The sequence below is a fragment of the Dipodomys ordii genome, unplaced genomic scaffold, assembly GCF_000151885.1.
Source record: "Dipodomys ordii isolate 6190 unplaced genomic scaffold, Dord_2.0 Scaffold1, whole genome shotgun sequence".
NCBI classification, from domain to species: Eukaryota; Metazoa; Chordata; class Mammalia; order Rodentia; family Heteromyidae; genus Dipodomys; species Dipodomys ordii.
The window spans coordinates 3450216-3463481 of record NW_012267217.1 but is presented as its reverse complement, the minus strand read 5'-3'; the positions used below and the strand labels follow the sequence as shown (position 1 = coordinate 3463481).

General features: G+C 36.0%; 1 protein-coding gene across 1 annotated transcript; it reads right to left on the bottom strand.

Annotated features, from left to right (window-relative positions):
- Positions 1-786: 786 nt before the first annotated feature.
- On the bottom strand, positions 787-10195 carry Fbxl3 (F-box and leucine-rich repeat protein 3). The gene is made up of 4 exons (XM_013009631.1): positions 9768-10195; positions 7844-7966; positions 5079-5250; positions 787-3541 (listed from the first exon to the last, which is right to left on the bottom strand). The coding sequence occupies exons 1-4, from the start codon at positions 10113-10115 to the stop codon at positions 2898-2900; spliced, it is 1287 nt and encodes a 428-aa protein (XP_012865085.1). The 5' UTR covers positions 10116-10195; the 3' UTR covers positions 787-2897.
- Between the last annotated feature and the right edge of the window lie 3071 nt (positions 10196-13266).

Genomic DNA, 13266 nt, shown 5'->3' with positions numbered 1-13266 from the left:
CCAACAAAAAAGCCCGAGCTGTGGCTCAAGTGGTAAGTGCTAGCCTTGAGCGAAAAAGCTAAGGGACAGTGTCCAGTACTGGGACACAGTCTAGCTAGTTGAAGAACTCTTTAAAACGTAACTGGATTTTTAAGTAGTGAATAAGTCACATTTATAAAAATGTTAATATGCAGAAAAATTATTCCTTAACTATCACACCTGAGGCGTGCATGTGTATGCACGTGCACTGGTACTGGGGCTTGATCTCAGGGCCTTGCACTCTCACTTGGCTTTTTCACTCAAGACTGACACTACCACTTGAACCACATTTCCACTTCTGGCTCTTTAGTGGATTGCAGACAGGAATGTCATACTTTTCTGCCTGAGCTGGCTTTGAATCATGACCTTTGGATCTCAGCCTCCTGAACCCGTTTTGTTTTTTGCTGGTTACTTGGGATGTAATGTCTCAAGCTTTTCTGCTCCGACTGACTTTGAACCTAAAGCTTCCAATCTCAGCCTCCTGAATAGATAGGAGTACAGTGTCAGCCCTAGAGCCTGATCCTATTCTTTATTTGTAATCATTTTCTGCACACAATTTTGGAAAATATATATTTCATGGTAAATTTTATAGGCATCAGAGCTTATTTTAAGTACAGAGCCCATGTGCTTAATCTTTCTTCAAAGAAGGCAGCCTACCACAGCTGAAAAATTATATCCAAATATAGACTTAAAACTACTGATTTGTAAGTTTAACTAGTTTTAAAGAATATATGGTTACATAGTTAAGATTATAATAATGCAACAATATTATAGTAACTATTTTTATTCTCAAATTGATAAAAGCATTTTACATATACTTTACAATATAAACAAATAAGTGCTATTTTGTTTATAAAGTGACATATAAGTATTTCAAGCATCATATAATTTAATTTGTACAAAAAGTAAATTTTCAAATAAACTTTGGTTAGTAGAACTGATTTATATGTACTGTCAAATCCATTTCCAAAGTTCTTAAAAAAAACTCATCCACTAATACAAGTATTTCTTTAAAGTTTTTTGTTTGTTTTTTTTTTTACTATTTATAAGGGGAAATACCATCATTGCACTTAATTTTCAAGTGCAGCCTTTTTCTCCTTTCTGTGCAGCTGAAAGAATATACCATCATTTTTGAAAAGCATAAATCATGTATGCAAAACCATTATTACCTTACTTTTTTTCCTTTTTTCTTTTTTAATTTTTTTGGTGCCAGTACAGGGGCTTGAACTCAATGACACACTTTCATGCAGCTTGATAGCTTATAGCTGGAACTCTGACTTGAGTCATGGCTCCAATCAGGTATGTTGCTGTTTCATAAAAGATGGGAGTCTCACACTTTTCTGCCCTGACTGACTTTGAACCTCAAGCTTCCAGGTCTCCTGTGGCATAAGCCACAGGAGCCTGGAAATTCCTATTGTTAGGAAAGCCATCTATTTTAAAGATTGTTAGCTTCCATTTAATTAGCAAGATACTTTCTAAAAGTCACACTATTAAAGAGAGCCATATCAAGCATTAATATATTCCACTGGAATACATTAACATCACTTCTAATTTCCCTTAGAAGAGTAATATCTACTAATCCTAGCTCTGAGAACCAAATTATATATAATATCTAAAAAAAAAACCAAAACTTAGTACTCTATATGTACAGACTCTAAAATGAATGAAAGGGTTTTCCTTATTCATGAGGGAAATACAAAATGTTGCCTACATTAAATAATGTATCAAACTTAATCACAAAACTGTAGACATTTTTCTATTAAAATTTTCCAATTCACTGTGCAATACTGACCTCAAAAATATGACTAAAAACTTTAACCTCATTTTAATTTTCTGTTTATGATGAACTATACAGGTGTTCCATTTTTTTGTTTTTTTTTAAAGTTCTATTTAGATAACTATGTAATTCCAAAATGGAAAAATGAGCCATCACTAAAATTCACTGGAGACTAATTTTTTCATAGAAACGATTTATAAACATTTTAAAGTTCTAACTTTAATTATCTCAATTTGGCTTTTTTTTTAAAGTAGGTAAGATTTTAATTTTAATTATTACGTAATACTTAAAAAACTAGTTTAAACAAAGATAAAACATAAGAAAACTGGTTACGCATTCCTTACTTTACATACAATAAAGTGTCATATACATAGTAACAGATCAGAGAAAAGAACTTACATGGTTTAGCAGATTAGAGGAAACCTAAATGTTTATACAAAGCTAAATACTGCCTTCTATTCCAATTACTTTCTCTTAATTTGATCTTGGCTCCATACTATCCTTCTATAATAACCATTGTGTGACATCAGTTTTCTAAAGGTTCCAATTAGCTATATAAACCTCTGTACTTTTTAAATAACTGTATAACATTAGAAAACATTCAACTAATCTTTTCCAATAGATACAATATAAGCTTAGTTTTTCTCACAAAATGCTCACTTTCCTGAGCTATATTAAACACCTTATAACAGGTGTATTTATAACTGAAGACCCTAAAATGTCAAGTTTACATTTTTTAAAAAATGCATAGAGAACATTTCAGAAAACTTATTAGTACTCACTTCTAAGATATTATAATACATAGGTTGCATTTCTTTCAGATTATGACTGTTCAATCTTTGTAACTGGTTATTACTTTCAAATATGAAACCACATTTAAAAACGAAATTCAGATTTGACTACTATTACTCTAAAGAAACAGATGGAGTTTTCTGACCCTAACTGATTTGTAGGTCTTCCAACAAACATACCAGTATATTTAAGATATCAAATTTCTGTGCTACAAAAGAATAGAATTATATTCGTACTACAGCAAACTTTTACTATAATATATTTGCTTGACATTAGGGTGCTATTCATTATGCTGTACATCATGAGGTCCTTACCAAGTGGGCATCATGTCTGGAAACCATACCCTTCCAAGATGCTTAGAAACTTCCCAATGAATCTGCTCCAAGCTATACTTTTGGTCAGGAATTAATACTTCTTCCATAATGGATAACTGAGACAGGCGGCCACCACACATCTTCACAAACTCAACAAAGGCGCTACATGACACTTCACATTCCCCCAGTCCAATAGCTGACAAGTTTTTGCAACGTTCTGCAATGCGAATTAACTCTTCATCAAGGGGTCGTAATCCATTAGCACACACTACTAGTTCAACTAGCCTAGGGCATGTCATTCCTACTCGGCCTAGTACATCTTTGCTTACTGATCTCCCAAAGTAAAGGTGAGTGGCAGGTATTTCATAACGAAAGAATGGGTCAAATTCCTCTTCATATAAGAAAAAATACATCACTAAATTGACTTTGGGTGAATGTTTGATGAAAGCATCCCAGCTGCTCTTCTGAATACTATGGAAGTGTGTCTGTCCAGGGTTCTCACTGACCACATCAATGCGCAAATGTTCTAAGCGAACGTGTTTTTCAGAAGATAGAGCAAGTAGCAACTCATCACTTAATAAGTGATAGTTCAGGGCCAGTTCTCGTAAGCCATGACACTGATCAGCCACACAAAGGATACCTTGGAAGAAAAAAAAAATCTCATTATTTATAAGCTTCTTTACAAATTAATCTGTTAAAAAATATAAGTGCATGCCTCACAGATTTTGCTTTATTTCCATTTTCATATAATAATGCAACAGATAGGTTCCAGTAGCTCTTATGCCTGTAATCCTAGCCACTCAGGAAGCTGAGATCTGAGAATAACAGTTCAAAGCCAGAACACACAAGAAAGTATGTGAGTTTCTTATCTTCAATTAACGACCAAATGCCAGAAGTGTAGTTGTGGCTTAAGTGAAGAGCACTAGCCTTAAGCAAAAAAGCTCAGGGACAGTGTCCAGGCTCTGAGTTCAAACCCCAGAACTGACATAAAAAACAAAAACAACTATGCAATTTAATTCAGTTGTGATGTTAAATTAGCAGAAGGTGAGTCACAAACATTTTAAATCACTTTCACTATAAAAAATTCAAACTGTGCCTGGTGTTGGTGGCTCATGCCTGTAATCCTCGCTACCAGGAGGCTGAGCTCTGAGTATTATGTTTCAAAGCCAGCCTAGGTAGGAAAGTCCATACTCTTATCTCCAATTAACCACCTGAAAACCACAGGTGGCACTGTGGCTCAAAGTGGTAGAGCACTGGCCTTGAGCAAAAAGAGCTCAAGGACAGTATCAAGGCCCCCTAGTTCAAGCTCCACAACCAACCAAAATAAAAAATTGAAACCTACTCTAAATCCTAATAAAGTCCATTTATCATGTCAAAAAATCATTTATTAATTACTGCCATCTTAAAAATATGCTATAAGCAAGTATGATTTATCACAGTAAAGCAAGTATGGGTGCCTTATTTATTGCCTATTTCCAGCAATTTGAACTCTGACTCTTGCTTGCTAGGCAAGTGCTTTATTACTTGAACCAGGCCCCAGTATTTTTTTTAACTTAATTTTCAGGAAGATGGCATATTTCAGGAAGAGGGCCAGTCTCAAGACCACAATCCTATCTTTGGCGCCCATATGTCTAGAATCAAAGGCTTGTACTAACACTTCTGACTTACTGAGATGAGATGGGAGTTGCTAATGTTTTGCCCAGCTAGCCTCAACACACTATTCTCCCAATCTACACTTTACTATTTATACTTTCTATCCAAATGGAGCAAAAGAACCATTAGCCTACTGGAAACAATAGGAATAACCCTAAGACCTTGCACTATTCCTTGGTATTTTTCTCTTAACCCTGCCTAGACCTTTACAAACAACCTCTTTACTAAGCATCTGTGAATTACTCTAAGATTTCCTAGTTCCAGCTGGAACACTATGGATATTTCCTTTACAAAAATGTATATATGGCCCTAGGTGCCCCCCACCCCAATTACTGATTTTCTTGCACATGCCAAATAAAATAACTGGAAAATAAGCTGAAAGTCAGTGTCTAAGCAGAAGAGATAAAACAATGCAAACAAATCTGCAATTTAACAAACCTATTGAGGTTTATTTTATTTGATGAACAAGTCAATGTATTTTATTAAAATGTGTCTGGAAAACAAAAAAAAAAAACACAACATACCTGCTGGAGAAACATGAGGACAGCTGCTCATTTTTAGCAACTTGAGCGTATCGCTGTTGTTGGCCACCAGCACTTTGAGGGATGGATCATCTACTGGGGTATCATCTATCTTGAGCGAGGACAGGGATTTGGAGTTTACAAACACAACTGTCAGTGCAGAGATAAAGTGAGACTGGAAAGCAAAAACATGAAAATACTGTTTCAATTTTTTGAAATAATTTTTTTAGAAAGGAGCAAAACATTCCCCAGTATGGTTCATCTGAATTCTAGTGATAAATTTCAAAACTGTTAAATAACACCCTGCACTCTGTTAATGGGAGTATAGCCAAAAAAAAGTCACTAACTACCATCTCTGGGATAAGTCCTTTTATTTGTGGGAGAAAAATTAATTTTAATTTTCAGCATGTCACTTAAATCACTGTAATGCTGCAATTCAGTATAAGAATCTCTGGACACTTCATCACGTCTGGAAACTATATGTGTGGTTCTAGTTGTAGGCTTCCTAGTAAGCACAAGGCTCTGAGTTCAAATCCTAGTACTGCATTGCCCTGAAAAAAATACAGCCAACCAACAATGGAAATCTTATTTGTACCAGTGTCCCAAATACTAATGACTATTTAGAATAGCAGTGACACAATCACTAAAAATTACTAAGTCAATCAACTCAAAAGCTATGACTAATTTAGAACATGGAAGGTCATATAAAAATTGATTTTAAAACTGCTAAAATTATATTTAAATAAAATTATAATCTCTGCAAGTGTTCTATTTAATTTGAATATGTCTACTTAATTTGAATAGAATCAACCTAGGTCTATGTAATAAAGAAGCAGTCCCAGCTAGAATTGTCAAATTAGTATTACACATGATAGTACAGTAACTCCAAATTAAGACAAAAAACTATGTTCCATATACTTTTTTTTTTTTTTTGCCAGTCATGGTGCCTGAACTCTGGGCCTGGGCGCTGTCCCTCAGCTCTTCAGCTGAAGGCTAGTGCTCTACCACTTGAGTCACAGTGCCACTTCTGGCTTTTTCTGCTTATGTGGTGCTGAGGAATTGAACCCAGGGCCTCATGCATGCAAGGCAAGCACTCTACCACTGAGCCACCCTCCCAGCCCCCTGTTCCATATACTTTTAATACTCTGTATCTTAAATTAGGTTATATGTGGAATACATGCATTTAACTATGATGGTCACACAGAATATCAACTCAGAACATTTCCTTTCAGATGTGATACTTGAAGGTGGTACTAAATCATGTAGAGCATTATGATTCGAATCATCTAGACTATCTGAGGGAGGGAGAATTGGAATCACTCAATTTGGACTAGTAAACTAAAATTTATGCACAATTAAGTGCACAAGTAAGTCTGAAAACCGTAACTTAGAATCTTAAAGTGTTAAAATGAGCAGATTTTCTTGTGTTTCCCTTATTTAGTCTATGAGAAAAATATTTTTATCTAAAAATCTACAAATTTAATGAAACTTTTAAAACATTAAAGACCTTTGAAAAAAGGTATTGCTATTCAATAAGAACACCCAGGTATTACATACAAGTTAGTAATACTCCTTCCTGAATCATACTAGTAAATTAAATGATCAGGTATTTTCTGAAGTGTGTATGTATAGATAGATATACATAATTTTTTTGTTTTAGCCAGTGCCACTGGCTAACACTTGTTCATTACTCTTGAGACTGAGATTGGAGGATTGCGGTTCAAAGCCAACCTGGGCAGGAAAGACTCTTTTTCTCCAATTAATCACCAGAAAACTGGAAGTGGTGTTGTGGCTCAAGTGGTGGAGTGTTCACCTTGAGCTGAAGAGCTGAGGGACAGCACCCAGGCCCAGAGTTCAAAAAAAAATTTTGTTGTTGTTGTTGGTTGTAGGGCTTGAACTCTGGGCCTGGGTGCTGTCTCTCAGCTCTTCAGCTCAAGGCTAGCACTCTACCACTTGAGCCACAGCACCACTTCCGGTTTTCTGGTGGTTAATTGGAGATAAAAGAGTCTCATGGACTTTCCTGCCCAGGCTGGCTTTGAACCACGATCCTCTGATCTCAGCCTCCTGAGTAGCTAGGATTACAGGTGTGAGCCACCAGTGCCTGACTGAAGTATCCTGAGGTATACGCTGAAAATTGCTTCAAATTATTATCTATCCTTAGCATACAGATATTATGTATATATATGCTATATGTATATACCTAAATATATGTATGTTATCTATAAATACTTAATTTCATTTTTCTATTTTAAGAGATAAGCTGTTAAGAGTAAAACTATCTCCAATTGTGTAAAAGATCATGTTAGAACACACATGTGAATTTAGCAATTAATTCTTCACAAAATATACATTCTTGAAATATAGAGTTAAAAGCCAGGCCATACTTTGTTCAAAAATAAATCTTTACAGAACACTTGCCAGAAATTAATTTTAGTAGACTACATCTGCCCTCAATATTAATATTCTCTTCTTTGATTCTAACCTCACCAATCTGTTCTGCAAGCTAAAAAGGAGTATCTACACTCCCCTTTTTCTAATGTTTGTTCTGTTTTGCTTTCTTTTAGCCCTTTCTAGAAAATCTGCAAATCAATTTTCTCTTTAATATTACCAATGAAGATACACAAAGTGATTTTAAAAATTATTCTGAAAATACTATGTTAACATTCTCATAATTGGCTTTCCATTACACATGCTACTTTTCTTAAACTCTCATTATCCATGTAAGAAATATTTAGGCTTTAACTGGATTCTCAGTAACGAGCAGATACCTTTGGTAAATCCATAAAGCTTGGCCGAGCAGTTGAAATAAGTCCAAGTGTTTTTAAAGAGCAATTCACAAGTTGTGATAATATATCACAAGCTGCTTCAGCTGATTCTTTGCTGCTGTCCACCTTAGAAAAGAAAACATCTTTACTGATGCACATATTTACATTTCTTTGATACAGCTTCACTTTACAAAAGCAGAAACATTGTTTCTTCGCTCCATTATATTTTAAAGAACATTCTTTTAATTATGCCGTCTCCTACAACTTCAGGCTTAAATGCTCCTGAGAAATTATAAGTGCAATTGTCAAGATAGCTTTTTCACTATTATATATTTAGTGTTGAAACAACTAAGACGACTGTATAAATTAAGGGAATAAAGCAATTTGTAGTGTGAAAACTGTATTTGGTAGATCAAATAATAGATGAAATACAGTGCATATGTTAAAACATTTCAAGAAATTAATGACTATTCATAATGTTTAGACAAACCACAATTTGGACTCATAATTAAAATTTTTAATGGAAATAATTTAGCAAAGTAACAATGTTCACTAATCAAGTACAAATCTGAACCAAAAACTTGTTTAAAGTAGCTCTGCTATCACACATTACACATTTCTCTGCTGAAACACGACTAGAAAGAGGAATTATGGAGAAAAAAAAAGGAAAAAAATACATTCCCAACCCCCCAAAGGAAAAGTTAGCTGCTCCCTAAACTAAAAATATTATAGCGAACAGCTAGGTAAAAACAAATATACTAATTTATATTACAATTAGGTTCTTAAAATGTGATCTCTGGACTAGCAACATCAAATTCACCAAAGAATTTAAGAAGCACAAAAAGTCTCATGCACAACCAGACCATGTGAATCAAACTTTTTTTTTTTTTGGTCGGTCATGGGGCTTGAACTCTGGGCGAGCTCTTCAGCTCAAGACAAGCGCTGTACTGCTTGAGCCACACAGCACCATTTCTGAATCAAGAGTGAGCCCCAACAACCTTTGTCTTTATATGCCCTGTAGGTGATTCTATTTATTGCACATCAAGTTTGAGAACGACCAGTACTCTGCTAAAAAAAGTATCTGAAACTCTAAGTTGGCTTTTTTTTATTTCCGGGGTGGCAGTGGGGTGGGGCTATACTTGACAATCTACACCTCTCATATCCAAAATGCTTTTATGTATTTGGGAACATTGCCACAGTCCGCTCAACCATTCCCATTACCGAGCATCATCTTCTCCTTGGACACAAGGTCTACCTAAGAGGAAATGACATTCTTGAAAAGAAGATGAGTGTTTAAGTTATGATATGAAGCTGTAGGTTAAGAACCACTGCTTTATCTAAATCTAATTCTGCCCTTTTAACAGCTGATTCATATCGGTAAATCAGGTATCAATATCTTATTTTTCCTTGGTGACTGAAAAAAATTGTTTTACTTTGTCTGAAACAAGGGTTCTACTGCAAAGGCCAAGCTGGCCTTAGCTTACTGAAGGTTTGGATTACAGATGTATCACCACCCTTGGCACGCCTCACTTTTCAACACGTACTTATAAGTGTCACTTGATTTGCTTAAAAATGTGATGCCTGTCTCAATAGCTTCAGTAAGCCTGCCCATATTTCACTGTTTCTAAAAGGACATTAAAGTCTCTGTACTCATATACATACATACAAAGCTTTGCTTTCTAGATATCTTGAAAGGCCACCTCAATTTTACCTCAACATTATATCAGTTCCAAGTTGCCCCTTACAGCAAAGAAAAGCAGCAGTTCCTATGGTGTATTTCCATGCATCCTTTCTATTTTTCTCTGAAACATAACAAACTAAGTCTTTTAAATTTTTTATGCCACCTATAGATTTGAAGATCTCTTCGCAGTGAGATCAAAAACACTAAAATTGCTTTATTTCTTAAGAGAAGATGTTAAAGTATTACCTTGAAGCTGACGTATTGTAGATGGTTTGAATGTCTTTTAATTATCTGTTTAATCAGCTCTGGATGTGTAGCTTTTAAGTAAGATGTAGCTGGCTGATTCAGTTCAAATTCAAAACACCTCCACAAGTCAGGCATGTGAAATACCTGATTCCAGTTGCGGCAAACTTGTGAGGCATGAGCCCGGTCAAGAAGAGGCAAATACTTAAATACTTGGAGAATAATGTCCTGAAGCAGATTGCCCCAATCACAAGTCTGAGAATGCTCATTTGTAGTCCTCAGTTTCTTTGATTTTTCTGCAGTACCTTCTTCAGATGAATTATGGTCACTATCTCTTCCTCCTCGTTTCATCCTACTTGGAAAAATGAACCATTTTCATTATAACAGCAATGAAACCAAATTCATTTTTCTGTCATTGGATGTATATTTGTTTTGTTTTGTTGTTGTTGTTGTTGGTTGTGGGGCCTGAATTCTGGGCCTGGGTGCTGCCCCTCAGCTCTTCAGCTCAAGGCTAACACTCTACCATTTGAGCTACAGTGCCACTTCCAGCTTTTTCTGCTTATGTGGTGCTGAGGAATCGAACCCAGGACCTCATGCATGCAAGGCAAGCACTCTACCACTAAGCCACCTTCCCAGCCCATGGATGTGTATTTGTATACTGAAACACAACTATATACAAAGAACTGGACCGGTGATTTTTAAGAATTATCAAAATAAAATAAAAAAACACCACTCGAGACCAACTATTCATTTCTGGTAGATGTTTCTTTTGTTTTTTTTTAAACATTTACACTTGTATTACCTATGATTTTAAAACAAAACCTTTACATCTTAAAAGTTATAGTCAACCAAAATGAATACACAGGAAAATACAGCTATACTTTCTAAAAGTTTATTAAAATCATTTTAAAATTCCTGCTGTGTTCTTGAATTCAAAACAGACCATATTCCCCAAGAACAACCAGAAAGGGTATGAATTAAGCAGCCAACTATTTTCCACATTGAATAGCCTGTAATATGTACTACTGATAGAAATTACTAACTTCTGCTTATTTCAAGTATACCTAGGCTGGAGGTGTAGTCCAGAGGTAAATTATTTGTAGATGCTCCAGACTTGGATTTGATCACTAGTAACAGAAAAAAAGAAAAAAAAAAACAAGAAAGAAAGAAAAGAGAAGCACAAACACAGCTCTGACAATGCATTTGTTCTAGCAATAGGGCTTCTCTTCTCATCACTTACTGTTAGACATTTTCCCCATTATACGTTTCTGAAAGACCACTATGTGTTGTGGTCATATGTATATTCTTACTACCTTCATTCAGTTTGTTTCTTTGAAAAATAATCTTTACTAGGACTTGAATCTACAGAAGTAGCTCAAGCAGTAGAGTGCTTCCCTTGAGCTGTAGAGCTGAGGGACAGCATCCAGGCCCAGAGTTCAAGCCCCACAACCAACAACAAACAAAACAAAATTTGGGCTTGGATCTAAATTCTATCCTACTTCTCACTGGTTATGTGGCTTTGAGCAAATTACAAGACTGTCCTGTGTCTCAGTTTCTAATATAGGATATTAAGATTAAGGGTTCTTATGAGAAATCCAATATGAGGGCTTTTGAAAGGACAGACTATTGAACTCTAGTTTAGAAATGGCGTCCAATGTCAAAGTCATTGAAGCACACAACAAAAAGTGAACAATGATACTAAAGCAGGTTTGCGGCTGCTCACCAAAAGCTGACCAAGTATTCCACTGGGCTGTGAAGCAGGGGCCTATTCCTCATTGTGTCTAATTTTAACTGAATAAGGTGCTGTAAATCTACCAAGCAGGGGAAAAGGAAGAGAGGAAACAGCATGACAGACATGACAGCAACAGGGTACTTTCATGGAAAATTGAAACTTAACTCAATAGTTTTTTAAAGTATTAAGGAAAAAATAATCAGTGCCATGTTTTAACATAAAATTCTAATAATAATGTTCCACTAAAAGTTGAGACAGAAAGTCACTATGACCCATTTTTCTGCTTCAACTTATCTTGAAGATTTACTTTAATTTTAGCAAGTACAACTGGGTCAACGAACAAATATTTTGCTACCCTCGCTCAACGTCTACAATCCTTGCTACTCAGAAGGCTAAGATCTGAGGATCGTGGTTCAAAACTAGACTGAGCAGTCAGCCTGGGCAGGAAAGTCCATGATACTCTTACCTGCAATTAATCACCAAAAACAGGAAGTAGAGCTGTGGCTCAAAGTGGTTAGAGTGCTAGCCTTCAACAAAAAAAGATAAGGGACAGTCCCCAGGCTCCAAGTTCAAGTCCCACAACTGACAAAAAAAATAATTTAAAACACATTTTGTCCAATTTAGTCTCATTTATGCAAAAACTTCCAATGCTTTCATAAGTATTTTATAGTATCTACACATGCAGCTCTGCTGTACAGAAAGTTAAATAATTTAGGCTGGGTGCAGGTGATTCATGCCTCTAATCCTACCTACTCAACAGCAGGCTGAGATCTGAGAATCATGGTTGGAAGCCATTCCAGTAGAAAAGTCCCAGAGACTCTTATCTCCAATTAACGAGTAAAAAGCAAGACCTGGATGTGTGACTCGATGGTAAGCACCATCTTTGAGTAAAACAGGTAAGGGACAGTGCCTAGGCCTTGAGTTCAAGCACCAGCATGGGCCTGTACACAAAAATTTTTCCATCAATGGACTTTTTAATCTCTTAGTGTATACATTCTATATTTGAGTGAGGATCAAGCAGGTCAATACTTCTATATGCATAAACCAAAACCAGGCTTCCAGGGCTGGTTGAACTTCATGCAGTGTTTCAGGTCCTAAATAATGCAACTATGGCAGCAAGGGCTTTTGGTTATTATTGTCAAGTGCCAAAATGCAAATAACAGAGAAAGAGTACAGACCAGTTGAGCAACTCAGGGAATCAGTGAGCTTGGGTTAGCATTCCACAAGTCTGAGAGGAGTGGTCAACTTGATCATTAATTGAAGAGTACACTAATCTGGGTGTCTCTCACTGTCTTGGGCACATTTACGTACACTCAGCATAAGTTTTTTTTAAAGCGTGTACTTAATACTAAAGTTCCTGATTCAGATTAATTTCATGGTGTTCTGTTTAATTAATATAAACATCAACAACGCATTCTTTGGCTGGAATATAAGAATACAATCATAGAAGTCGTCTCAAGACAGTTAACTCCCAATGGTCACTGATAATTTCTAGAAGGGGATGGTATTTTTAAAAATAGATGAGGGATAACAGAAAGAAGAAAAAAAAAAACCAACCTTTCATATGGCCAATCGATTCGACACCATTAACAACAAGAAAAGACTATTTTTCTCCTCTTAGCTTGGCGATGCGGGCTAGCCCAGGGCTGGGCAGTGTCCCCGACCCCTGGCTGCCTAACAGGCTGCACAGGCCTCACGCGGACTCTCACTGAAGAGGCCTAGGAAGGCCGCTCACCAGAAGTTGACCAAGTTTTCCACTGGGCTACGCGG